The sequence below is a fragment of the Epinephelus fuscoguttatus genome, linkage group LG5 (genome assembly GCF_011397635.1).
Source record: "Epinephelus fuscoguttatus linkage group LG5, E.fuscoguttatus.final_Chr_v1".
NCBI classification, from domain to species: domain Eukaryota; kingdom Metazoa; phylum Chordata; class Actinopteri; order Perciformes; family Serranidae; genus Epinephelus; species Epinephelus fuscoguttatus.
In genome coordinates, this window is record NC_064756.1 from 37699095 (window position 1) to 37726073 (window position 26979).

At 44.2% G+C, this 26979-nt stretch overlaps 1 protein-coding gene across 1 annotated transcript; it reads right to left on the bottom strand.

Annotated features, from left to right (window-relative positions):
- Positions 1 to 22973: 22973 nt before the first annotated feature.
- Positions 22974 to 25165, bottom strand: LOC125889048 (basic salivary proline-rich protein 3-like). The gene is made up of 2 exons (XM_049576697.1): positions 24789 to 25165; positions 22974 to 23763 (listed from the first exon to the last, which is right to left on the bottom strand). Exons 1-2 carry the CDS (start codon positions 25163 to 25165, stop codon positions 22974 to 22976), a joined length of 1167 nt encoding a protein of 388 aa, XP_049432654.1.
- Between the last annotated feature and the right edge of the window lie 1814 nt (positions 25166 to 26979).

Sequence of the window (26979 nt, forward strand, 5' to 3'; positions counted from 1 at the left end):
AAAGGAGGTGCGGAAAAAATAAGAGAGAAACAGAGACAAGCCCTTTAGAAAGATGCTGCCAAATGTGTTAAAATAACAGATGTTTGCTGGCTATGGTGGAGCTTCTTCAGCGGCAGCATCAGTGACCGCACCCGCACTGGCATCCAAAGCAGCCGCAGCAGGTAATGATGGCGGAAGTGGCTGTCAGCAGGTGGATGAGGTGAAGGGGAGGCAGGAGGAGGAGACCTGTGGCCGCCGCATTATATGACGACAGCACAGTCGGTGTGACTGGAGGGGAATTTGAACTTCAGGTAAGAAGTGATGAACTGCAGTCATCAGGCCAAACATGTTCAATGGATCAAATTCATTGTGACTGTCCTTTCAGTATCCTTCATGTTTTGAAAAATGCTAAAACCTCTCAATAAATATGTCTCCAAAATATTCTTTGATTAGTCATGTTGAATTAAAGGTTTACGAATGTCCCGTTATCTTCATGAGACCTAAAGCTGCAACTTAAACTATCAGTATGGTAACTGTTGTCAACCCTGTTACTGAGGTGTCAGCCCTGTTACTTGTATAATATTCTAGTGTAATTCAAAAAATGAAAAGACAAATGTCAAATCAACTCACTTTATATGCTAAGTAAAAGAAACCAGTAATCTACAGAATGAAATGTGGGTATTATTGTTTTGTTTCCATATTCTGTTCTTAAAAAGAAAGTTGCTGTGAAAGTGTAAATTGCAAATGAGTATATTCATCCATGGATAAAACGTAAACACCTCAATATTTCCACTGTACATACACACTCAGTGTAACAATGGGAGATTTATCCTTCATAGTATATCAGATTTGTTGTAATTATGCATTTAAGACATTTTCAAACATTAATTGGTGTATCGTAACAAGGTTGACAAAATAGACATATGCATGTTGATTAAATGTGGAAAAAAAATAAAAAATAAGATAGCCTGAGATGGCACAGCACCAATAGGTAAGGATCTATTTAATCCAAAAAGGGTCATAGTTTTAAAACAGTACTTTGAAAATCAAACATTAAGAATGGGAAATGGCACGTTTTCATATAATGACCCTGATGCATCTACTGGAAAAGATGCAGCTGTCATGGGGAGAGGAGCAGCATGTTGCCAGGGGCAAAATACTTTTTTTTGTTTGTGCTCTCAAGTTCATTGTTTTCAACGTAGACACACAGCAGGCATGCTCCAACACCAGAGCAATGTTGTCATGGCTCATTTTTCAGGGCATAATGGCTGAACTCTGAGATCGAGCGAGTTCAACTTTTGGAACACAGCAGTGGGCACCGCATGTAATGTGATGAGGACCAACCAATCACAGCTGACAGATATCTTTCCTTTCATCCATGAATATCAGTCTGTGATATGGAAAACTTGATCATATTAGTGCAGGGCTGCCAGAGCTTTACATCTGTCATCTGTCCCATGGATGATACACCACACACTTATAAACAGAGCCTGGAATAATATCAGTTCTGCACTCGGATTTCAGGTAAATAGGCTTCGATACGGTTCATGTTAAAGTTGCTCAGCAACCTCAGATGCAACCTGCCACTGCGCTCTTTAAAGCTAGCTCAAAAAGGGCACAAAAGTAGCACCCAGCGCCTGACTTCATGTTTTCCAGGTGGTGAAAGACGTGGCATGTATATGGCCCCTTATGCTCCATAGGGGATGAATAGGAGTAATTGACCTATGGCTAAGCCACGCTCTTTGGCCCTTTGCTGCATGTCATCCCCCCTCTCTCTCTCCCCCTTCGCACTTACCTGTCCTGTCCAATAAAGGCAAAATGGCCAAAAAAATATCTTTTAAGAAAAAAAAAAAAAAAAAAAACATTCAGTGACCGGCGCTATGGCAGATCTCACAGTACACGGCATTTCGCAGGAGGCAATTGATGATTTTTGGGGACATAACGATCAGATGTCATTGAGAAGTAACCAACAGGGCCTAAACTACGCACTGGAGGGATATATTCATCATTTTATTGTTGAGAAGGTCGATGAAAAGCTTAAGTTACAAGCTAAGATTTACAGGTCACAGTGTACGCTTGTGAACCGCATTTCGTTGCCGTCGCCATCAAAGACAACAAGATAAAGTTCCACTGAAGTTGAGGTTTTGGCTTAGAATATGAGAAAAGGATAACAGCCTTTTACCATCTTTACCAAGAGTGTCTCTACGTTAGTTTGGTGCTACAGTATATACACTGAATCATTCAGCATAACGTTTACCAACCTGTGTTATCTCTGCGATTATTACAGATAAATTAATGAAGGTAAGCTCCAGAAGTTAACGTTAGCTTAACTAGAGCCCTTTAGACAATGATGTACGATCACCAAAGTACAAAAACTAGAACAAAATAGGCTAATGAACTCCCAGCAAACAAGGTGACATGATGAACAATGCAGCTAGGAGCTAACGTTAGCTAGAGATGTTAAAGATAACTTTATATTTCTTTCCAGCAAAGTTGACAATATGTTGCCTCAAAGAAATGATGTAGTAATGGTTCGGTGGACATTCATTTTGTTCCTGACAAAACCATATGGAAATATAAACCATCTCCATTTCAAAAAAATGAAGAAAACTAGATTGTTAGAATGGACCAGCTGAAAGAGGTTTCCCTGCCATAGCTTCCACTGATGCCAAAGTAACATTGAGACCATGGTCACCAGCCAGTCACATTAGTAAACCCTTCACAATAATAAAACCTGAATGCAAATGTAAGCAAATTGAGGTACCATATCATAGCCATAATGCTATACCAGAGGTGTGTACTCGAGTCACATGACTTGGACTCAAGTCAGACTCGAGTCATGAATTTGATGACTTTAGACTCGACCTGACAAAATGTAAAGAGACTTGCAACTCAACTTGGACTTTAACATCAATGACTCGTGACTTCACTTGGACTTGAGCCTTTTGACTTGACAAGACTTGCCACTTTACCCAAAACCCAAAGATTAAGAAGTATGTTATTAAGGAACGCTCTGTATCTTTCATTGTGTATATGTGTGCGTCTGTGCATGTATGTGCTGTCGGCACAACATCCAATCAAATTAGATCCACATTGTTTTGATCCGACAGCATCCATCCAATCAAATTACAGGACAACCAATGAAGAGGAACTGTCTCAAACAACGCGCCAGTTAGAAAAAATGATACCAAAGATAGTTTCGTTTGGGTATAAAAACTACGAGGTGGTCAACGAAAAACGAATTGCAGTATGCAAAACATGCGGGTCGAAGATTACAGATGGAGAAGGATCAACTTCCAACTTCGTTCGACATTTTAAGTTGCACAAAGAATGTTAAGTTCTGAATGAAAGCTAACGTTTATTGGCTAAGTAACTTTTCTTTGCTGTGTAGCTAGCTAAATCAATGAGGCTGTAAACTCACTGTTAACTTTACATTGCAAACACGGTAAGCAGGGTTGTATAAGGTACTTATACATAACGTTAGTCAATGTATCACACATAGTAGACGGTGGTCAGCAGCAACGCGTATTTTATCCACCTACAAAAAGACAAACCTAATAAAATCAAGGTCAGTTTAAATGTACACTATATTAAGAATATGTGCACCGTTTTAGCTTGCTGTCAGACGGACTTTTCCAACAGGAAAACAAAGTTATACTGCTCATTGTTCTCACTCTCCAGCATAGGGCCCTGACAGATATAAAGCACAACCCTGTTCATTGTTATGTTCATGTATTTGTTATGTTTCTCACATGTACACACACACGCACACACACACACACACACACACACACACACAATATGAGATGAGATAAGTACAGGACAGGACAGAAACTGCTGTGGAACTAGTTAAAATGCAATATGCCATGGAAACACAATGTTAGCACTTTTGTACAAATAATTACAGTTGCACATTTTTTTCAAATGTTAAAAATGACTGGTTAATAGTGCAATTAGGAAGTGCAATGTCAGCACTATTTTTTCTGCAATTTCAATTGCACTTATTTTAATAAATAAATACAGATTTTAAAAGCATACATTACTCTGTGGTTAAAAGGACTTGAAAGGATTCAAAACTCAAACTGCAGGACTTGGGACTTGAATTGAGACTTGTCAGTCTTGACTCGGGACTTGAGGGAAAAGACTTGAGACTTACTTGTGACTTGCAAAACAATGACTTGGTCCCACCTCTGTGCTATACAATATAATGCGTAGCTTTGCAACATACACTGCTAAAGAAGATAAATAAGGGAAAACTTAATGATCACAGTATAACACCAAGTCAGTTAAACTTCATGGATACCAATCTGTCCATTTAGGAAGAACTAGTGTTTGTGCATCAGTTTCATTTGCTCTCTCCTTATACTTCCTGACTGATTCTTCTCTAGTTGTGTGTTATGCTGGGTCATTGTCACTACTGGTAGCATGAGGTGGCACCTACAGCCTATTCAGGTGGTCCTCAGGGATGGCACATTCAGGGCTGTAGAAGGCCATTAACCTTGCAGGCAGTGCTGGACTGGCCATCAGGCATACCGGGGCCGATGGTAATTTTGGGCCGGGCCTTTTTTTTTTTTTTTTTTTTAGTCATGTCATGATATGAGGGCCGATGCCCCCTCCCACTTGGGCCTCGGCTGCCAGTTAGTCAATCATACAGAGAGAGGAGATTGACAAAATTGAGAAGAAACTGAAAGGAGGTGCGGAAAAAATAAGAGAAAAAAAGCCACATGGCTAGTAATGGCTGCCAAGAACATTTTTCGTCAACCCTGTTACCATTCTAGCGTAACAGGGTTGACGTAACAGGGTTAACAAAGGTATGGTTTTGCGAGTACATGAAAATATACTTTCCTTACCAATAGTAGACAATATATACATGGTTTTACAAGTTTCATCGCTAGCTGAGAGGGAAATTGAAATAATTGTGCACTTGGTGACAAGTTTTTGAAATTTGGCATGGTGTAAGGTATGGGTATAAGGTTTTCAAAAACCAAGCTGGGATAGCCACAAATTTCAATATGGCCCTCACCGGAGATTTGGATCTGCTCCAAATTGTAATGGGTTCCATGTTGGACCATGTTATACCTCTCCACCAAATTTAACACCATGCCAAATTTCAAAAACTTGTCACCAAGTGCACAATTTTTTCGATTTCCCTCTCAGCTAGCGATGAAACTTGTAAAACCATGTATATCTTGTAAATACTACTTTTGTCAAGCCTGTTACCATCAACCCTTTTATGCTAGAATGGTAACAGGGTTGACGAAAAATGTTCTTGGCAGCCATTACTAGCCATGTGGTGAAGGTCATGAGACCACATGGTGTGCATTCATTCGTGGCTTATATCCTGTTATTTATGTACATTAAAAATTTCTAACAAATATCTTTTTAACGTGTCCTTTTGTGGAAACAGGGCTGACACAATAAGCTTGTCTCCTTCTGTCAAACATTATATAACTATTAGAAAAATCATGAAAATAAGAGGACACTTAATTGTCTTCTCACCAGCATGGTCACAAAAGGAAGCTGATTTCACTTCAAGGAAATGATGCAACTTTCGGAGCAGTCCATTATCTCAGAAGGGGTGTTTTCCAGTGTTGCCAACTTAGCGACTTTGTCACTACATTTAGCGACTTTTCAGACCCCTCTAGCGACTCTTTTTCAAAAAAGCGACTAGCAACAAATCTAGCGACTTTTTCTGTTGTTTCTGGAGACTCTGTCATGAGAGCACATATCGTTTCTATTCTTTTCAGCGAGCAGCAGATACTGCTGTGGGCTCCTCCCTTGCCCCAAAGCACTCAAAGGTGGCCCAGTCCTCCCTCCCAGCAGCAGTCAGAGCAGGAAATGTTAACCCCTCCACATCCAGACTGCAAGTGATTCACGCCGCTGGCTGATGATCCCGACCTGGCTTACAGTCAGGGCGGGATGTAAATGTAAAATTTTTTTTGTCTAATATAAATCACTTTAAGAAGGTTCATTTGTAGTTCTAAACATATTCAGGGTGTTCTTTTACTCAGTTTTTGTCTCTCTCACGACGTTATTCCTCTCTCCTACAGCATCCATTACAATTAAATGCATATGGACAATTATGCAAATTAGGCAATGACGCCATTTAGCGACTTCTAGTGACTTTGAGGACAGCCAATAGCTACTTTTCTTACTGAGGGGTTGGCAACAGTGGTGTTTTCATTAAAAGTAACAGGGTTGACGACTACCTGGCGACTCAGCTAAATTGATGTTTTTTACAACATTTTACATATATTAAGAATAAAACCCATTCATGACTAATGAAAGGACACTTGAGGCTTTATATAAAAGTTTATGTTTTTATGATAGTTTGAATTTTTGGGCCTTAATAACTAGTAAAAGTAGGACAATCATATTGAGCGACAGGCCATTTTTACAGCTTTTGAATGATGCTTCATACAAAAAGGTGTTTAAAACTCCTTGAAAACAAAATAAATAAAATTTTACATTGTTTTAATGTTACAAGAGATATCATGGAAAATAAATTCTAAAATGATTATAGTGTATTTATTGTTTATTGACATTTAGAGCACAGTTTTGTTCGAGAGACACAAAATGGCACGTTTTTGTATAATCACCCATCAGCTAGTAGGGCTGTTTCTAACTAGCCCTATGAAAAATGTTGTTTTTTGGGGGCCACTGGGACTAACAACTTTACTAGAGGCTTTTTATACCAAAATCTAAAATACAGCAGTTACATGACAAAGTGCTTGCTGTGCCTCATGGAAAACAGTTAGATCTTCACTTTTAAAAAGTCCTCTAACCTTTGAAAGGACATTGAAGTTGCATATGTAGGTGAAATGTAATTATCTAGCTAACATTACTTACCAGTATGTTAATTTTTCATGTGTAACATTAATCTTTGTTGTTACGATAATGACATTATCTTGTAGCTAGTGGTCTGTTGGCCTTTTGAATTAATTAGTTCTCATCAAAAATGGTAAGGATTATTAGTTAATTAAGAAGGTTTTATCAACAAGTGCTGTTTTTTTAATTTTGCACTGGCCCACAGACCCTAAAAAATATTAGAATGGAAAGTAACTTGTACTTTGAATATTTTTTAATGAGTACTTTTTCTTACTTTTACTTGAGTCTCAAATGGTATTTTTCACTTTTATTTAAGTCATTTTTAGGGGAGTAATTTCACTTTTACTCGAGTATAGATTTTCAGCAGTTGTCCCACCACGTTACACCTCAGATGGGACAATGTGATTGAACCTCTGTCATCTCTGACAGCAAACCAAAGTATTGGTTGTTTTCCTTTTTAACAAAACATGTTAGCGATTAGCTTGCCTTCCTATGTTAACATGTTAAATTTAACACAGCCCAGGCTAGCTTAAGGTAAGACCTACTCCTTCTAAAAAGATGATTTATGATTTGTCACTACTCATAACACTTACACATTTGGCAAACATTTAACATAATTCAGTATTAACTTTAGCTCCATGTAAAATGAATAACCGTGATGGGATCATAATTAATAAATCTGAATTGTACTGAATGAAACATTAGGTCAAATTTAGAAAAGGAATATAAGTAATATTAATAAAGTAGTAGTAAAATAATTTAAGGCATTTGTTTTATATGACAGGAAAGAGAGGTACAATAAACCAGTAACACATTCCCAACCAAGATGATTCATGTTAAATATATAATTCAGTGTAAGCTGATGAGTTAATTTTATAATGGGCAATTTTCTAATGTAGGTCTAAAAAGCAGTTAGACAGGGAAAGAGGAATATCAATTGCTCTCAAAACACTTTTTGCTGTGTTATTTCTTATGTCATTCCAAGCATGTGAAAACAGTGTATATGTTAAGAGTAGGGTGTACAAGAAAATTCGGGACAGATCACTTCCTGTATTGACTGAATAAAGGACAGTGCATCTTACCTCTCAAAACGGGACAATCCAGTATAGTGCGGGCGATTGAACCTATACCATTGGTTACAGGAACAATCCCTTTTTGTTCTGGGTCAACCTGATCTCACAGAAATACGTGAAATGACCACGACCTCTTAACACCGCATTCCGTGGTGGCAGCACGTAATGGGTTGAAATTACGTGCTGCCACCACGGAAACAATGCCAATGTAAAGTCAATTAGGATCCTTTCCCATCGTGGACACACGGATTCCCTGATTCAATCACGTCACGTCAACCTCGTTTTCCTCAATGATATCTTTAACATTCCTGTACACACACAAAAACGCGGAAGTGTCCTTGATAACTCAACAATAGACAGGTTAATGTCAAGGCCATAAAATAAAATAAATGTATTTTGCCAGCTTTTGATAGCGTAGAGCTTTAAGAGCATTGTGCTGTGGGCAGATGGCGTTCCACTACTGTTTTGTAGCTGCTGTCCGCCGTCTGTGGGCTTAATGCCATTTCAGATTGCCGTCCGTCTGCCATAACTGAATCCGAACGCCACTAATAAATAAATAAATAAATAAATAAATAAATAAATAAATAAATAAGAAGATAAAAATAAGGCTGAGCACGGAAGAACCAGAGAGGAAACACCATCACATGGAGCCATCTGCCCCTGGCAACCCGGCCACCCTCCACTCCACCAGGGGAGAGCGGACCCCAAGCCAGCGCCACAGAACCAGCGGCTGTCCCCTGGTTATACCTCCGACCGTGGCAGCTGACACACAAACTGCTGCTGAAAATTACAGCCTACATTTTGATACAGGTAGGCTATATACATATTGCAAAAAGCATATTTTCGTTTCCAAATATTTACTTGAAAACGAAACCATTCATACGGTCAATATAAAACATTTTGTTAGTAATAAAAAACAAATGGAATCTCAATGTGACCGCGCCAGCCGGCGGGACTGCGGCTGAACCACTTCCAGTGTTCATTCATTCATTCATTCATTCATTCATTCATTCAATCGCGTGTTCAATGTGTGTGTGTGTGTGTGTGTGTGTGTGTGTGTGTGTGTGTGTGTGTGTGATCAATAAAAAAAAGTAATTATTTCGGTGTTTATTTCTTTTATTCTTCCGTTTTTTTAATTAAAATGCGTAATATAGCCAACAATATTATAGACCAAATGTTAATCTAATTATTATTGTAGAATGTATTTAGCAAATCATCACTCTCAACTGGAGACAGCAGCAAAAAAAAAAAAAAAAGGTATTATAAAAAGCCGACAAATAGTGTTAATTAATTGACGTGAGACATTGAAGAGGTTGTCTCCTATAGTCTGTAATTTTTTATTTTTTTGCTTATTTCATTATTGTTATTGGTTTTACTTTTTAGTAGTATTGTATTGTCTGAGGATGACTCATGTTAATAACTATCTACAGTAAAAAAAGAAAAAACAAGCAAAGAAACAAACAAAACTCATTTTATACACGGGGCCTTCGAAGTGCTCTCTGAAACTACACCTGGCATGGCTTGTGTCCAAAAAATGAAAAAATCTAAACTTTGTCGTAGAGCTAAACCAAATACATCATTGGAAAGGTCTCAACCTGGAGAGTAACATATGTCAGTATGAAGATTCTGCATGGCTCCTGCTTTCAGCCATTGACCTTTGAACCTTGACCTCAGTGCATGTTTGAGGGCTTATAACTCAGCAACTAAAGGGGGTACAGACATGGGACCAACTGTTATAGAGAGCTCTTGACCTCAGCTATCATGTGAGTGTAGTCAACAACTGAGCGTGCTGTCAGATATGGATAAAATATGGATAAAATTAATTTTCACCCATTTAGAAATTAGATATTTAAAATCTGATTAGACAAGTGTGTTTACCATCCCCTTAAAGTCCACACTGTACTCTCAATTCAGTATTTACAACTTCCAAAAATGGGAAAAACACTTGGATTTTTAAAAAACTACAATTCCCTGGGACCGCGCCATGCAGTTTGATACATATCAGCAACATAGTTGTAGTTCTTCTGATTTGCAAAGTAGGGCTCTAAATAGGGTTGTAAAAAGATATATCTACTGAATATATCTAATATCAAGCCGAACTAGTTATTGCACTCCACCTAGATGAACTATGGTAAGAAAAAGTAAAGATGTCGGCTAATTTTCGATATTTTAGCTAATACACTAGAAACGGCGTTTTTGGGACGGTAGGTTCTGCTTATGCTTGTAAAATAGGGTTGTAAAAGATAGATCTACTGAATAAATCTAATATCTAGTAAAGCCGAAGTAGTTATTACACTGCACCTAGATGAACCATGTTAAGAAAAAAAGCAAGGATGTTGGCTAATCGTAGTTATTTTAGATAGTACTCTAAAAACGGCGTTTTTGGGACGGTAGGTTTTTTGCGGCTTGTTGTAAAACAGGGTCGTAAAAAGATACATCTACTGAATATATCAAATGTCTAGTAAAGCTGAACAAGTAATGACACTGCACCTAGATGAAATATGTTAAGAAAAAGTAAGAATGATGGTTCATTTCAGATATTTTAGCAAGTTCTCTAGAAACAGCGTTTTTGTGATTGAATATTTGAATAGGCTATAACAAATATCTAGAACAGCTGAACTATCACGTTATTACCATTATTATTATTATTGGTGGGAAATTATAACAGAGGAATGCATTTGCCGTTTTAATATCAAGGACACTTCCGCGTTTTTGTATGTATACAGGAATGTTAAAGATATCATTGAGGAAAACGAGGTTGACGTGACGTGATTGAATCAGGGAATCCGTGTGTCCACCACGGGAGAGGACCCTAATTGACTTTACATTGGCATTATTTTCGTGGTGGCAGCACGTAATTTCAACCCATTACGTGCTGCCACCACGGAATGCGGTGTTAAGAGGTCGTGGTCATTTCATGTATTTCTGTGAGATCAGGTTGTTCTGGGTGCATGTGTAACACTGTTGTAGAAGCCACAGATTTAGCTTAGTCTGATTGTCAGTAACGCTATACACGTAGACAGTGCAACAGGTACCAGAGCTCTGCAGGGATGTTTGCTAAATTAAAGGCAAATTTCTTTAGAAAAGAACTGCTGTTGGTGGTAAGCAACCAAGATTAGTCACAGGAAGGTTGGTTATGTACTGTAACCCTAGATTCTATGAGTATAGGCTTCGCCCTGTAAGAGCTGTCGCTATTGGGTTTATCCCCGCACGCATGCGCAGTCGTGAAGATTTTCTTTCGCGCCACTGTGCCCTGCACAGTTGCCTCTCTCAGGTCCGCATACAGCGTATATAATACCTGCGTGACCAGAGATCTGCTCCTTAATAAGCCCGTTTTTCTTCAGCTGACGTTGGTGGGGCAATGGGGCAGTGGGGCCTGGGTCTTAGAGGGCTGCGCCTATACTCATAGAATCTGGGGTTACAGTACGTAACCAACATTCTATTTCGTATAGGCTTCGCCCTCTAAGAGCTGTCGCTATTGGGTTAAGGGCAAAGCTGATGTGGTCAATGCCCCACTGTGCCACCACAGTCCACAAGCACTTAAACACACACCAGTTCACAACCCATTAGTGCAGAGCACAATAAAAATATGAGGACATAAAACCATGCTGTGTTTCCCTTCTGTTCTCGCCCTGAGTGAATGGACAAGTGAAAAGCATCACACTCATTCACGTGGCACACTTGCTGCTGTGGAGAGTGGGGACGATAATTACGCACTGTAAAAGGTCCCGCACGTGAGCAGAGCAGGTGATGAGAGGGCGAAACGGCTCACTAATCCATGATGACCTGAGTGGAGGAGGGTACACATGGCGCGCGCAGTTGCGCACGAAGAGCGCATACATGCGCATTTAACACACAGCGAACTTATGTTGGGAGAGCAGGCAGGGACGACTGTTACACATTGTGGCAGTCCCAGAGGCTCGTACAAATAAGTTCAAAGAGAAATTGAACATATATGCCAGCTTGTAGCACATATAACGGCTCTCTACCAGATGACTGTGTGTGCGTAACGCGCTCAGAGCTGACAGTGTGTCACTGATTGTTGAGCACGTTCAACACTGAATGAGACAGGGAGGACTCAGACATGTCATGTAAGTAGAACCGAATAAAAGGACACGGAGAAGCCTATGATGCTGCCGCACAAATATCTGCCACTGCCATCCCTCTGAGGAGAGCTGTGGAGGAGGACAAAGCCCTCGTAGAGTGCGCTTGAATACCTGGCGGGGGATCCACTCCCGCTGCAGCATTTGCCTGTGTGGTAGCGTCACATAGCCAGAGGGCTAAGTGCTGTTTCGTGAGGGCTTTTCCTTGTGAATGCTCTCTGTAATGTACAAACAGCTGCTGTGTCTGTCTGAGGCTCGCTGTGCGCGTCACGTAATGAGACAGAGCACGCACCGGGCAGAGTCGGTGTGATGTTTATTCTCTCTCACTCCTGTGGGGAGGAGGGAAGAAACCTTCCAGTGAAATAACTCTCGATCTAAAAGAGCTGGTTATTTTAGGCATGAATGAGGGATTCGGTCTCAGAGTAGCTGAGCTCCCGTCATCTCTGATAACGAGAAAAGACGGGGAGACTGAGAGCGCACATAAATCACTCACTCTCTTAGCCGAAGTCAGGGCTAAGAGAAGCGCTGTCTTCAATGACAGTAGTCTGAGAGAGATTTGTGACAGAGGCTCGAAGGGAGGTTCTCCCAAAGTGCGTAGCACCAGAGGTAAATCCCACTGTGGTGCCAAAGGGTGCGTGACAGGTCTCTGACGTCTGACTCCCTTCAAAAAGCGCTTAACCAGCGGGTGCACAAAAACGGATCTCTCTCCATAGCCTTCATGACAGGATGAAATAGCGGCAGCATATGTTTTAACTGTAGATAGAGCCAAATTTCTATCTGCTAGCAACTGGAGAAAAGTTAACACCTGTGGCAGAGGACACGATGTGGGATCAAAACCCCTCCCCACACACCAGCGTTGAAAAGCGGACCATTTCTCTGCATAACAGGCCGAAGTAGAAGGAGCCCTTGCCCCCTGGATACTGCGTACCACTGCAGGGGGTAAACCTAGTCTCTCCAGGCCCATAACCGCTGACCTATTACCGGGAACTGCAGGATTGCGCCGTCCAGCTGCGAGAGCGTGTCTCTGCGCCACGGGAGTCGCCATGGCTTCCCTGATAGCAGCTGTATCATGGTCGGAAACCATGATGCGCTCATGCGTTCCAGGGCCACCAGAATGGCTGTAAAGCTCTCCTCCTGAATGCGCGCTAAAAGGCGAGGAATCAGGGAGACCGGGGGGAAAGCGTTAAGTAGAGCTTTGGGCCACGGTTGGTGAGAGAAGGCATCCACTCCCAGCGGAGGATCGTCTCGTGCGCTCATGGAGAACCATAGTGCGCACTGTGTGTCTTCTCGTGAGGCAAACAGATCCACCTCTGCTCTCCCGAACCTGTTCCACAGCATCAGAGTGAGTGTGGGATTCAACTTCCATTCGTTTTGGGAGGGACCTCCGCATGACACCAGATCCGCGGCTCGGTTCTGTTTGCCTGGAATGTAAACTGCTCTGACGGAATGCAGGTTCGTGTGACACCACAGCAGGAGGCGTCTGGCTATTTCCAGCAGCTGAGCTGAGCGAACGCCGCCCTGGCGATTTATATACGCCGCTGTTGTCATGTTGTCTGTTCTCACCACTACATGTTTGTCTTTCAATAGTGGAGCAAAGTGTTTCAGCACTTTCAACACCGTGGACAGCTCCAGGCAGTCTATGTGGAGGGATGGTGGCTCTGGCCATTTCCCCCCTATCACATGAGACTGACACATTCCTCCCCACCCAAAGAGAGATGCATCCGTGAACACTGAGATGTGTGACGTAGCTCTCCCAAGGGGAACCCCTGCTGACAGAACGCGAGGGGGTTTCCAGTATGACAGGTCCGACTGCAGGAAGGGAGGAACAGTTATCATGCGTCTTTTGTGACGTATCGGATTGAGGCGGAGACGGCCGAACCACCTCTGAATTTTTCTCGTGAAGAAGACCCAGAGGAACCACCACATGACTGGCTGACATCATGCCCAGCAGGCGCATCACAGACAGAGCCGTTACCACCTTGTGAGGTGCAATGCGTGACAGGAGAGAGCTGAGTGTTTTTAACCTGGCTGGAGACAGTTTCGATCTCATGATGGAGGAATCCAGATGCACTCCCAGGTAAATTATCGACTGGGAGGGGAGGGGAGAGCACTTCTGCCAGTTTATGGCAAAACCCAGCAAACACAGATGTTTGACGAGCTCCGCTGTGTGGAGCGCTGCGCTCTCCCTGGATGACGACATCACCATCGGGTCGTCCAGGTAAAATAAAACCCTGATGCCTCTCCTGCGTAATGGCTCCAGGGCTGTTTCCACGCATTTGGAGAAAGTGCGAGGAGCCAGAGAATAACCGAAAGGCAGCCGGTTGTACTGATACTGAACTCCTCTGAAGGAGAAACGCAGGAATTTCCTGTGCCTGGGGATGACGGGCACATGAAAATAAGCGTCTTTTAGGTCGATGGATGTGAACCAATCACCGGGACGCACACACTCCAGCACATGTTTTAAGGTTAACATGTGAAATGGTCTCTTCATTATGGATTTGTTGAAGAGAGACAGGTCGAGAATCGGTCTCATTCCGCCTGTTTTCTTCGGCACTAGGAAGTAACGAGAGTAATAACCCTCGTTCTCCTCGCCTGAGGGAACCCGGGAAATAGCCCAGGAGCTCCGACAGCTCTGTCATCAGAGCAGCTATCTCTGTCCGGGATGACATGACAGTCTCCAACACTCCGTTGAAAGGGGGGGGGGGGGCGAACTGGAGAGTGTAACCCCTCGTAATTAATCTTTCCATCCACTTGTTCATGGAAAGCAGATTTCGCCACACTGAGCAGCACTCTGAAAGCGGGCGTGCAAATGTCTGTGGAGCCTCTGGACATTAATGACAGCCACCATAACGCCCTCACCGCCGCTGTGTGAAACGAGTGACCACTCGACACAGCCCATGGGAGAGCAGGGATGAAAGGGCTGCGAGGGGGGATGTGTGACAGTGTGTGGGTCGTGTAGTGTAAAAGTCAAACCCTCATCAAGTGTTAGACTATATAGGTTGGATAAGATACAAATAGCTATGTAACTATGTTTGTGCGTAGACTTTTACAAAAACTAATACTGCATTTATATGCAATATAACGGTGTGAACTCTTAGTGACATCTCAGTTGTGAACTCTTATTGACATATATAACCTATCACGCTCTGTGTAATGATAAACACATGCACTCATATGACATGCACTCACATGATATTATGAACTTACAGAGAACTTCCTATACTCCACCATACACTGTGTAATGATATAATGCAGTAACCTACACTCACATGATGTTGTGAACTTACGGTGACACTCATACAAGTTACCACGTGCTGTGTGAAGAAGATAGCACACTCACTTGATTGTACTGCCTAATGCATTTAAGAGTTTATATTACACGGGAGAAGTCACACACACACTCAAATGACTGTATTGCTTAATGTGCACGTAATGGTTCATGTCACACGGGAGCACGAGGGACTGTAGCATGTGAGTCCCCAGAGATCACATGTTTTTAAAAAATAGAGTGGGAGCGATTCCGGAAATACTGGTGGCAGATTCCAGTTTGAGCCAGAAACAGAGGCAAAGTCTGCCACCAGTAAAAACGGATCGAGATGGGAAGGACTACAGAAATGGGTGGAGATCTCTTCGACCTCCACCAGCATATAAGCCAGAGCGCTGAAAGCAGGTTTTCAGTCGTCCTCCGGAGGCTGACTCATGAGTTTGACTGTGTTGTTGCCTGTGAACACAATAAACTCGATTGCACCAGATCCAGCCTATCTCCAGTGTTTTCCTGAGTATCTGCCAGCCGAACCTAAGATACTGAATTGAAAACAGAAGACATTTTAGAAAGAACAAGGAGGGCAAGGTCGGGAAGGTCGGGAGCCATCAGGCCCAATTCCAGGCACCGATTATTGCCACTTCAGTCGACATCCACACACTCAGACTCTGAGTCTGTTTCATGCCATGGCGAAAAACCTCCACTAACTCGCACCGATGGGTGTGAGGTAGGGAAGCCGCAGAGAGGTGGAGAGTGTGTGTAGGCTGTTGTGCACACTTGGGAAGAGGAATGACACTCGCTCATAAAAATGTGAGAGAGGGACAGGACTGCCTCAGTGACTGATGCACTGTGTGTGTGCGCAGCGGAGATAACGTGTGGGGCACGTGTGTCTCAGTATAAACAGACGCTGAATGCTCAGTGGAGACAAAAGCGGACTGTTCAAAAAGAAACTGCTCTGGTTTCTGGGTGTGGAGAGAGACGGGATGGCAGCGTGAGACCGCGAGACCACTGTGAGATTTTGAGATTCAACATGACGGCGCCTAGCTGCTAGATTAGATATCAACAAACTAGCCAAACAAATATAATTACCTAACGGGTGACAACTCCAGCCTGCACCATCAGCCAGAGTGGAGGACCTAGAAGAGTTTATCGATCACTACTACTTCGAGTGCATCCTGTCGACAACCCCAATAAGAGGAAGAAGACCGACTCAGCCACCGATACACAAGACTTATTATCCTCCGAATTTAGCGTCTTGGAATCCATCAACAAGAAGCTAGAAGTGCTCGGTATGCTTCACCAGGAGATAAAAGACCTGAAGGTAAGCTTGGAGTTCACTTACCAGCAGATTAGTGACCTGCAGCAAAACAACGCTGAACTCCGCTCCACCTTAGCGGCGGTCACTTCAGATGTAGATCTCCTCAAAAAGGAAAATAAACTCCTGAAGGAAACTGTCCTCGACGTGCAGTCCAGAAGCATGAGAGACAATTTAATCATTTCTGGCATCCCGGAGAGCGTACCAGACAACCCAGAAGTCCAAGTAAAAAAGTTCATGGTGACGGCCCTCAAGATCCCGACGGAGACTGTCAACAACATCACCTTTCACCGCGTCCACAGGCTCGGACCCCGAGGAGGTCAGCGTCCTCATCCGATTATCGCCAAATTCGAACATTATCAGCAGAAAATGCTTGTTAAGAGTAAAGGACGAGAGCTAAAAGGCACTTCGTTTGGACACACCTTCTCATTCAATGTGTTTTCTTTATTTTCATGACTATTTACATTGTAGATTCTCACTGAAGGCATCAAAACTATGAATGAACACATGTGGAGTTGTGTACTTAACAAAAAAGGTGAAATAACTGAAAACATGTTTTATATTCTAGTTTCTTCAAAATAGCCACCCTTTGCTCTGATTACTGCTTTGCACACTCTTGGCATTCTCTCCATGAGCTTCAAGAGGTAGTCACCTGAAATGGTTTTCCAACAGTCTTGAAGGAGTTCCCAGAGGTGTTTAGCACTTGTTGGCCCCTTTGCCTTCACTCTGCGGTCCAGCTCACCCCAAACCATCTCCATTGGGTTCAGGTCCGGTGACTGTGGAGGCCAGGTCATCTGCCGCAGCACTCCATCACTCTCCTTCTTGGTCAAATAGCCCTTACACAGCCTGGAGGTGTGTTTGGGGTCATTGTCCTGTTGAAAAATAAATGATCGTCCAACTAAACGCAAACCGGATGGGATGGCATGTCGCTGCAGGATGCTGTGGTAGCCATGCTGGTTCAGTGTGCCTTCAATTTTGAATAAATCCCCAACAGTGTCACCAGCAAAACACCCCCACACCATCACACCTCCTCCTCCATGCTTCACAGTGGGAACCAGGCATGTGGAATCCATCTGTTCACCTTTTCATGCCTCACAAAGACACGTGGTTGGAACCAAAGATCTCAAATTTGGACTCATCAGACCAAAGCACAGATTTCCACTGGTCTAATGTCCATTCCTTGTGTTTCTTGGCCCAAACAAATCTCTTCTGCTTGTTGCCTCTCCTTAGCAGTGGTTTCCTAGCAGCTATTTGACCATGAAGGCCTGATTCGCGCAGTCTCCTCTTAACAGTTGTTCTAGAGATGGGTCTGCTGCTAGAACTCTGTGTGGCATTCATCTGGTCTCTGATCTGAGCTGCTGTTAACTTGCCATTTCTGAGGCTGGTGACTCGGATGAACTTATCCTCAGAAGCAGAGGTGACTCTTGGTCTTCCTTTCCTGGGTCGCTCCTCATGTGTGCCAGTTTCGTTGTAGCGCTTGATGGTTTTTGCGACTCCACTTGGGGACACATTTAAAGTTTTTGCAATTTTCCAGACTGACTGACCTTCATTTCTTAAAGTAATGATGGCCACTCATTTTTCTTTAGTTAGCAGATTGGTTCTTGCCATAATGTGAATTTTAACAGTTGTCCAATAGGGCTGTCGGCTGTGTATTAACCTGACTTCTGCACAACACAAGTGATGGTCCCAACCCCATTGATAAAGCAAGAAATTCCACTAATTAACCCTGATAAGGCACACCTGTGAAGTGGAAACCATTTCAGGTGACTACCTCTTGAAGCTCATGGAGAGAATGCCAAGAGTGTGCAAAGCAGTAATCAGAGCAAAGGGTGGCTATTTTGAAGAAACTAGAATATAAAACATGTTTTCAGTTATTTCACCTTTTTTTGTTAAGCACATAACTCCACATGTGTTCATTCATAGTTTTGATGCCTTCAGTGAGAATCTACAATGTAAATAGTCATGAAAATAAAGAAAACGCATTGAATGAGAAGGTGTGTCCAAACTTTTGGCCTGTACTGTATGGGATATAAGACTTTCCGCCTCTCGTTGATTTCCCTGTATATATATATATATATATATATATATTGGGGCTGCACTATTCTTGAAATAAATAAATAAATAAATATATGTATGTATATTTCATTCAAAATGATACTCTGACACATTTCTCCTGCAACAGATAATTAAGCATTCCTGCGATTGCAATGCAATTAATCATGCGGCCCTGGTATATATGTATGTATGTCTATATGCAGATGTATATGTAGGTACATGTGGATATATATGTATATATAATGAACACAACACTGACTTAGTGAAAAGGAAAAAAAAGGAAAAAAAAAATCTCACAGGGTGTGAATATACACTTCACATACTCCACCCAGCATTCTCCCTTTCCTTCTCTATTTTTTTCCCTCCTTCATGCACACACAGATCATTCTCCATACCCACACACAGTATGATAAAAACCCCCACTTTGTCAATGTCACACCTAAACTTGGTTTCCTGGAACGTACATGGCATCCGCTCACAGGCGAAGAAAATTAAAGTGATGGACTTTGTCACAAAATTGAAAACAGATATTTTTCTCCTACAAGAAACCCACTTGCTAAAGTCAGAAGAAAAATCTCTTAAAGATCCAAATTTTAATCAATTTTTTTCATCCTGCTATAACAACAGACAAAGAGGTGTCTCTATCATGGTTCACAAGAGACTACCATTTACTTTAAACAGCACGGTAACAGACCCAGAAGGCCGCTACATCATTATTCAGGCAACAATCTTTAACAAATTATATACAATCGTTAATCTGTATGCCCCTAATAATGATGATCCAGCCTTCTTTCACACAATCTTCTCTCTACTATCTAACCTGTCAGACAGCTCGACAACTATAATTGGAGGAGACTTTAACACAGTCCTAAATGGTTCATTAGACTGATCTAGTAACTCAGTACACACAAAGCAATCACAATCGGCTAAGGTAATACAGGAATATATGGATGATTTTGGGCTTGGCGATGGCTGGAGACTCAAATACCCATCGAAGAGGGAATATACTTTCTTCTCTCCTGTGCATCGCTCATTTTTAAGAATTGACTTTTTTCTCTTAAATAACTCCATTTCACAAAAAATTACCACAAAAATACACCCGATCATTTTCAGCGACCATGCACCAATATCACTCAAGCTGCAAATAGAAACCACCCATAAACGGCCCCCAACATGGCGCTTTAATATCTCTTTACTTAAAGACCCAGACTTTGACAAAATGGTGAGACGGGAGTGGGCAAACTTCCTTGAAGACAATGACTCTCCAAATTTATCTCCATCTTTAATATGGGAAACTGGGAAGGCAGTAATCAGAGGAAAAATTATATCATACTCCTCCTACAAGGAGAAACAGGAATTGCAAGCAGAAAAAAACATTGAGGAAAAAATTAAACAACTAACACAGGAATATGCAAACAATCCAAGTGATCAAGTATGGACCCAATTACAGTGTACAAAATCGCAACTGGACAATATTCTATCAAAGAAAACTGAATTTATCATACAGCAACTAAGATATAATGATTTTGAACACAGTAACAAATCAGGAAAATTTTTGGCTAATCAGCTCCAACGCAATAAAGAAAAATCTCTGATACCAACAATCCAGGGGCTGTCCGGAAATTACACACAATCTCCTCAGGAGATCAATCAGATTTTCTATTCTTTCTACCATAACTTATATTCAACAGTAAACAATCCAAACCCAGAAGATATTCAGGCTTTTCTCGATAACCTAAATTTACCTCAGTTATCCACGGAACACAGAAATATGTTGGACGCCCCCCTGACTATTAATGACCTGCAGAGTGCATTAGACAAAATGCCAACAGGTAAGGCTCCAGGTCCAGACGGCTTTCCTGCCGAATTTATAAAACATTTCTGGACAATATTAGCACCACTTTTCATCAGGACAGTGACAGAGATCAAAAAGAACGGAGGTATAAGACCTCACATGAATACAGCAGCAATCAAATTATTACTAAAGCCAGACAAAGACCCCACACTTCCTTCTAGCTACCGTCCTCTATCACTAATCAACAGTGATATCAAAATTATCTCAAAGGCACTTGCTTCTAGACTGGAGAAAATAATCGCATCAATAATTCATAATGATCAAACGGGCTTCATTAATGGCAGACACTCAAGTAATAATGTCAGAAGAGTTCTTAATCTGATAAGTAAAGTACAACACATTAATACAAAAGCAATTATTCTGTCACTTGATGCAGAAAAAGCCTTCGACAAGGTCAACTGGTCCTTCCTATTTGCCACCCTGAGTGGATTTGGCTTTGGAGAGTCATTTATCCAGTGGGTATCAGCCTTATATAATTCCCCTAAGGCCACAGTCACCACCAACGGGATCACATCTAAAAGCTTCATTTTGCAGAGAGGAACCAGACAAGGGTGCCCACTCTCACCTCTACTGTTTGCAATATTCATCGAACCATTGGCCATGGCAGTCCGTCAGAACAGCAAGATCACAGGTATCCATTCCGCCAATTCAGAGCATAAAATTAATTTATATGCAGACATTTTACTTTATCTACAAGAACCGAAATTGTCTTTACATGAAGTATTTAATCTCATAACAAATTTTTCTAAACTTTCGGACTACTACATCAACTGGTCCAAATCGACAATACTGCCAATAACGGAGAACTCTTGGAATCCTGCAGACCAAAAATGTTCTCTCCCTGTGGGCAACATAAGATATCTTGGCATAAATATTTCACCCAAACTATCAGACCTGGTCCACCTGAACTTTAGCCCTCTGCTAGATAAGATCTGTGGTGACCTGAAGCGCTGGAATAATCTTCCCATCTCCCTCCTGGGACGAATAGCCAGTTAAAATGAAAATTCTACCCCAAATTAACTATTTTTTTTCCATGATTCCCTTCACACCCACATCGAAATGGTTCCTGTCATTAGATTCTGCAATTATAAAATTCTACTCAAAGAACAAAACAGCAAAAATTAGCCTAAGCACCCTTCAGAAAAACAAATTGGAAGGGGGACTGGACGCTCCTAACTTTAAACTTTACTATTTAGCGAACCAGCTACAATACCTATTGAAATGGCTATATCCTAACGAAGACTACAACTCCTGGCTCGAACTAGAACAGGCGGACTGCAACAATATAAAACTCTCTGACCTCCGGTTTATCACCACTACACTCAGACGTCATAACTGTTTTAAGAACCCAATGATTGCTTCCACCTTATCAGCCTGGTGGAAAACACTAGAAATCACAAACTCTCTGATAGAACCTTGCTTGCTCTCTCCAATTTGGCACAACCCGGATTTTGAAATTAACAAAAGACCTCTCCATTTTAGCACATGGGAGATGAAGGGAGTAATTCATCTCCATCACCTTTTCCAAGACAATATTCTTATTAAATACACAAAATTATTTCAAACTTTTGAAATAAGAAATGGAAATTTTCTACAATATTTACAATTGATAAAAACAATCAAGAGGAGAATTCCAGCGCCTCAGGACACTTTGCAGCCACCAGAATTTGTCAAACATATTACAAAGCTTTCTCCGAGTAATAAGAAGAACCTTTCTAAGATTTATAAACTACTGTCAAAGACCAGTTCTATACATTTACCAATTTTAAAATGGGAAAAAGAGCTGGGTGTATCACCGGACCCTGACTTCTGGACTCAGATATGCAAAAATACATTTAAGATGACAAGACACACTAATATACAACTTATCCAATTTAAAGTACTCCACAGAACACACATCACCCAACAAAAGATGAATAGAATGGGCTTTAGTCAATCTGACACATGCACTCAGTGTACTCAGAACACTGCTGACACCTACTTTCATGCACTCTGGTTATGTTCACCCATCCAGCACTTTTGGTCAACAGTCACTCAAAAACTCTCCTCCATTTTGAACTGCAGGATCCCATTATCTCCCAACCTGTGCTTAATTGGTGACCTGATGACAATTGACCTCCCGAACAGCCACTGCAACTCTCTTCTTGTAGCTCTCGCCATCGCCAAGAAAACAATCCTAGTCAATTGGAAAGATAAACAGACCCTCAACATCAACCACTGGCTGTATCTCCTTGTAGAACATATTTTGCTGGAGAAAATATCTGCTGGCCACAGAAACCAATTAACATACTTTACAGAAAAATGGTCACCATTTATTCACTCACTAAACGTGTCTGTATAGTGCCACTCAGCCTGTGAGCATATGCCATCTGTACATATAAATATTACAACTCAAGAAAGACTGTTGTGTAATATGTAACGGGTTTCTGTTAATGATGTAACCCCTAATCCCTCTATCTCTCTCACCCCAATGTACCACAGCGGTTCATCAGAACTCAAGGTCTTAAGCATGTGTTAGGTGCACCTTCTTCCCTTTGAATCCGGGCCTGCTCCCTGGCTCTGTGGGGGATCGCGGGACCGGGCGGTTTCCCCTGAGGGCGGGTGCGTCTGGACTGCTCACCCTGTGTGCCTGGGGGGGGGTGGGGTCTCCTCGTGCTCCCTGGGCCTGGGGCGGCGTGGCCGGCTCCCCTGGGGGACTGTTTCCCCCTTCGCTCCGCTCCCGCCCTTCCCCCTCCCTCCTCCCTCCCCCCTCTCCCTGTCCCTCCCTGCTCGGCCTCGGGCGAGCCTGGGTCCTCCCCCGGGCTGGGGGGCCTGGTGTGGGGGCTGGGGGCTGCCCGCGGGGGGTGTTCTGGTGCTGCGCAGTGTGGGCCTGCCCGTTTGTGTGCGGCCGGCGGTGGGGGGCGGGTCGGATGGGCTGGGGGTCCGGCTTTGGGTCTGTGGCGGTCTGGGGGGGTACTGGCGGGGTTGAGGGTTGGCCTGTGCTCCTGCGCGTCGGGGTTCGGGGGGGCTGGGTGGGACCCGTCGTCCGTGCACCCTGGTGGCGCGCCTCGTCCTTCTGCTGGGGGTCGATTTGCTGCGGGTGGTGTGGCCCAGGTCGGGACCATTGCGGGGGCCTGACGCTGCAGTTGCTTGTGGGGCGGGGTTGGGTGGGGGCCCATTGGGTTTCCTTGGGGCCCGCCTTGCCCACTGTCCATGGGCGCTGGGGGCCTCGCAGCGCCGGGGTCTGGTTGGCGCCACCTTCTAGCCCCTCCCATCCGGGCGGTCCGCGTCGGGTGGTGGGTGGGTGGGCCCTCCTGCCCCGCCTGTCTGGGGCGTGTCTCTGGCTCTCTGGGGGTGCCGGCCATTGCCGCCCCGGGTCCCTGGGCCTGCGTGGTGTCCTGCGGCCTCTGCGGCTCCCTGGTCTTGGGGTCTGGGCGCTCCTGCGGTCTTGGGGTGCCATACCGCCCCCTTTCCCCCGCAGGGCTGGCCCTGGACCCTGGTGATGGTTTTCATAAATACATTGGGAGGGTTCAAATACACACATGCATGTTTGATACTTCAGCTCCGTGACGCATCGCAAAGAACCAATGGGATCACTCCAAAGGGGCCCACTTGCGTCTCAAACCTACCACACCGCGCTGGCAGCTCTTCTCTACAATCAGGCTTTCCCCCTCCACCAAGACTCTCACATTTTTGGTGTTCAGTATAGACTTCTCTTTGTTTTTGTTTTTCAGTACAGTATAGTAGACATGTATATGTTTCTCCTCTGTTTTTTTTTGTTTGTTTGTTTATTTGTTTGTTTGTTTTTCCTCCTTCTTCTCCGCATGCACTGTCACTATACAACTCAGGACTTAAGCACCTGCCCCCTCCACCTTGTTTGTTTCCTTACTTCCCCCTTGACACACTTTGGTGTATCACGGCCCTCTCTGACTCATATTAGGAAGTTTTTCCAATAAAGGCTGTTAGGCTAGTCTCCAGGGAGGGTGGGTGACGGTCACAACCACGCATTATGGGTATAAAATACTTGACTGCAAGATTAACAGTGCATCAGTCTTCACAAGAAGCTTACACCCTTTAGTGGCGCTAAGCTATGAAGACCAATGCAGACAAGTTGTGAAAAAAAAAGAAAAAAGAAACTGCTCTTCAGTGACAGGTGAGTGGCTCTTAGAAGAGCCGTTGTGTCCGGCAGTTCCCGGAGAGAAACACACTTCCCCTGCGTCCCATCAGTACCGCGGCTGCTTGTGAGGAGGTTCAGCCAGTGGGTTGGACCAGGTGCAGGCAGCGTGTGGCTGGAGGAGGGTCCCGAGGAGGAGGAGGTGGTGGAGGAGCGGGAGCGGACCGAGACGCAGCCACAGCACTGGCTGTGGGGCGCCTCTGTCTGGGACGTGTATCCCAGCGATCACGCCCGGAGCCTTGAGATCGCTGAGGGCGCGGCGCTGCTCTGCTCCACGAGGTGTGTCTCCACACTCTGTCCGCTTCCTCAGACGCATTCTGCAGGTGGGTGGTGGCGCTCTGGAGGAGCGGCCTAAACAGCCCATCAGAGCTGATGGGGCCGCCCAGCAGCTCCCCTCTGATCTGTGCCGGGAGCTGGGACATGTGAAGCCACATGTTTCGCTGCAGCATCATCTGCCACGCCATGATACGAGCCTGTGCCACCGTCGTTGCTGTGGAGAGGGTCAAAATGGCAGACATGGCCTTCCCGATCTCTGTCGCCATCTCGGGAGGGAGTGTGCCGGGCTGTGTAGCTACAGCGGAGACAGCAGAGGAGAGCAGAGCGATGTTATTCACCGCCGCCGCCGACTGTGCAGCACACTGGTGTGCATGGTCGGTGAGGTGGGCGGTAACCTCAAGGCCAGAAGGCCACTGTGCTGAGTTTTCAGGCTTGGAAAAGGCAGCGCGGCGCAATGGTGGCCAGGAGCTCCGGCTGTGGGGGAGGCGGGGAAATGCTCCGGGCGTATAGATGTCAAGGGGTCATAGCGAATGCTGTGAACAGGCGCAGGTGGATCGACTGGCATAGGAACACTCTTTAGATCAGCTGCCCACCTGATAATGCCTGGAAGATCCTGTAGGAACGCCTTGGTGGGAAGATGGCCGGCAGGCTGCGGAGAGGTGGGAGATGGCTGCGCAAGCGGGGCTCCCCTCTCATCCACATCGTCGTCTATTTCCAGGTCTCCCAGCGGGGAGAGGAGAGAGCCGGGGGGGGGAGCCAGCGATGGAGGGAGCTGCATCATCGGACCCGTGCCCAGCACCGTGGACCCCTCCCGGGCCGGAGCGGTCAAAAAAATGCACAGCTTCTTCAACCGTGAAGCTAGCACGGTCAGCCCAGCTGTCGTCTCCGTCACCATCTGGCATCAGCGCTGCGAAGGCATCCGCTCGTCTCTGTAGCTCTTCCATGGGCAGGCGAGCACAGAAGGCACACGTGGCCCGGGCGGTGAGAGCTATCCCTGCATGCTCGGGACCGAGACACGTCTCGCAGCGGGGATGGAGGTCAGTAAGCATGATGCAACCTACCTGGCAACTGGGGCACAGACGGACCGCTCCGGCGGGGCGCAAAGTCTTGCTTGAAGACATGGTTCTTCCGTACTGCATGCAGACGCTGAAGAAAAATGTTGAGCAGATCTCTGGTCACGCAGGTATTATATACCCTGTATGCGGACCTGAGAGAGGCAACTGTGCAGGGAACAGTAGTGCGAAAGAAAATCTTCATGACTGCGCATGCGCGCGGGGATAAATCCAATAGCGACAGCTCTTAGAGGGCGAAGCCTATACGAAATAGAACTAAACACAGACAGTAAATGGGACTAACTGTTTTACTGCAACTTGCACTATCTCACCGGAAGTTGCACCCATAGTCATTTCTACAAGAGTGTGAAACAGAGAGTAAATTAAATATAACTGTGTGTATGTGTGTGTGTGTTTGTGTGTGTGTGTGTGTGTGTGTGTGTGTGTGTGTGTGTGTACAAGAATATCTTTACTACCCAAGGGCCCCCTCTTCATTTTGGCCAAGCCAAGGTTCTGCCAATGGATTTTTTTCCCTAGCTTCAGGATCTTGCTGGGCGCCTTTTCTCTCTCCAGAACCTGCTGTGGAGCAGGTTAGCTGTTCAGTACAAGTTACCACGTGATTTATTCGTGTAAAAACTGAACCAGCTTAAGTGCTGACAACCCAGAGTTAAAGGCGCTGTATGTAAGAATGTGTCCAAAACGGTTACTGCACTCAAATTCAAAATACTGCTGCAAGTCGTGTCACCCCCCCCCACCCCCACCCCACCCCACACTACAGATTCGAGGTTGCTGGACAGTGGCACGCTGGAGACTGATTTGTTTGCCCATGTGTGGCTGGCGTGGCAGGGCCGCGTCACCGCATCCTTGAACTTCGGTTTTCCAGCAGACTGTTCAAGCAAGTCCGGCTTCTCTGCTGCTAACGCTGCTGCCGGGATATAGCTGAGGAGGAGCCGGCTGCTAATGCTATGTACCAGGACACTGCTAATGCTGCTGCCGGGATACAGCTGAGGAGGAGCCGGCTGCTAATG

What these genes read in the sequence shown, in the direction of transcription:
- LOC125889048 (XM_049576697.1), bottom strand. Translation starts at nt 25,165, where the DNA reads ATGGCGACAGAGATCGGGAAGGCCATGTCTGCCATTTTGACCCTCTCC. An exon ending in AGTGCTGTGGCTGCGTCTCG is followed by an intron (nt 23,764 to 24,788) that starts GTCCGCTCCCGC and finishes CAGGCGGGGCAG; the next exon opens with GAGGGCCCACCCACCCACCA.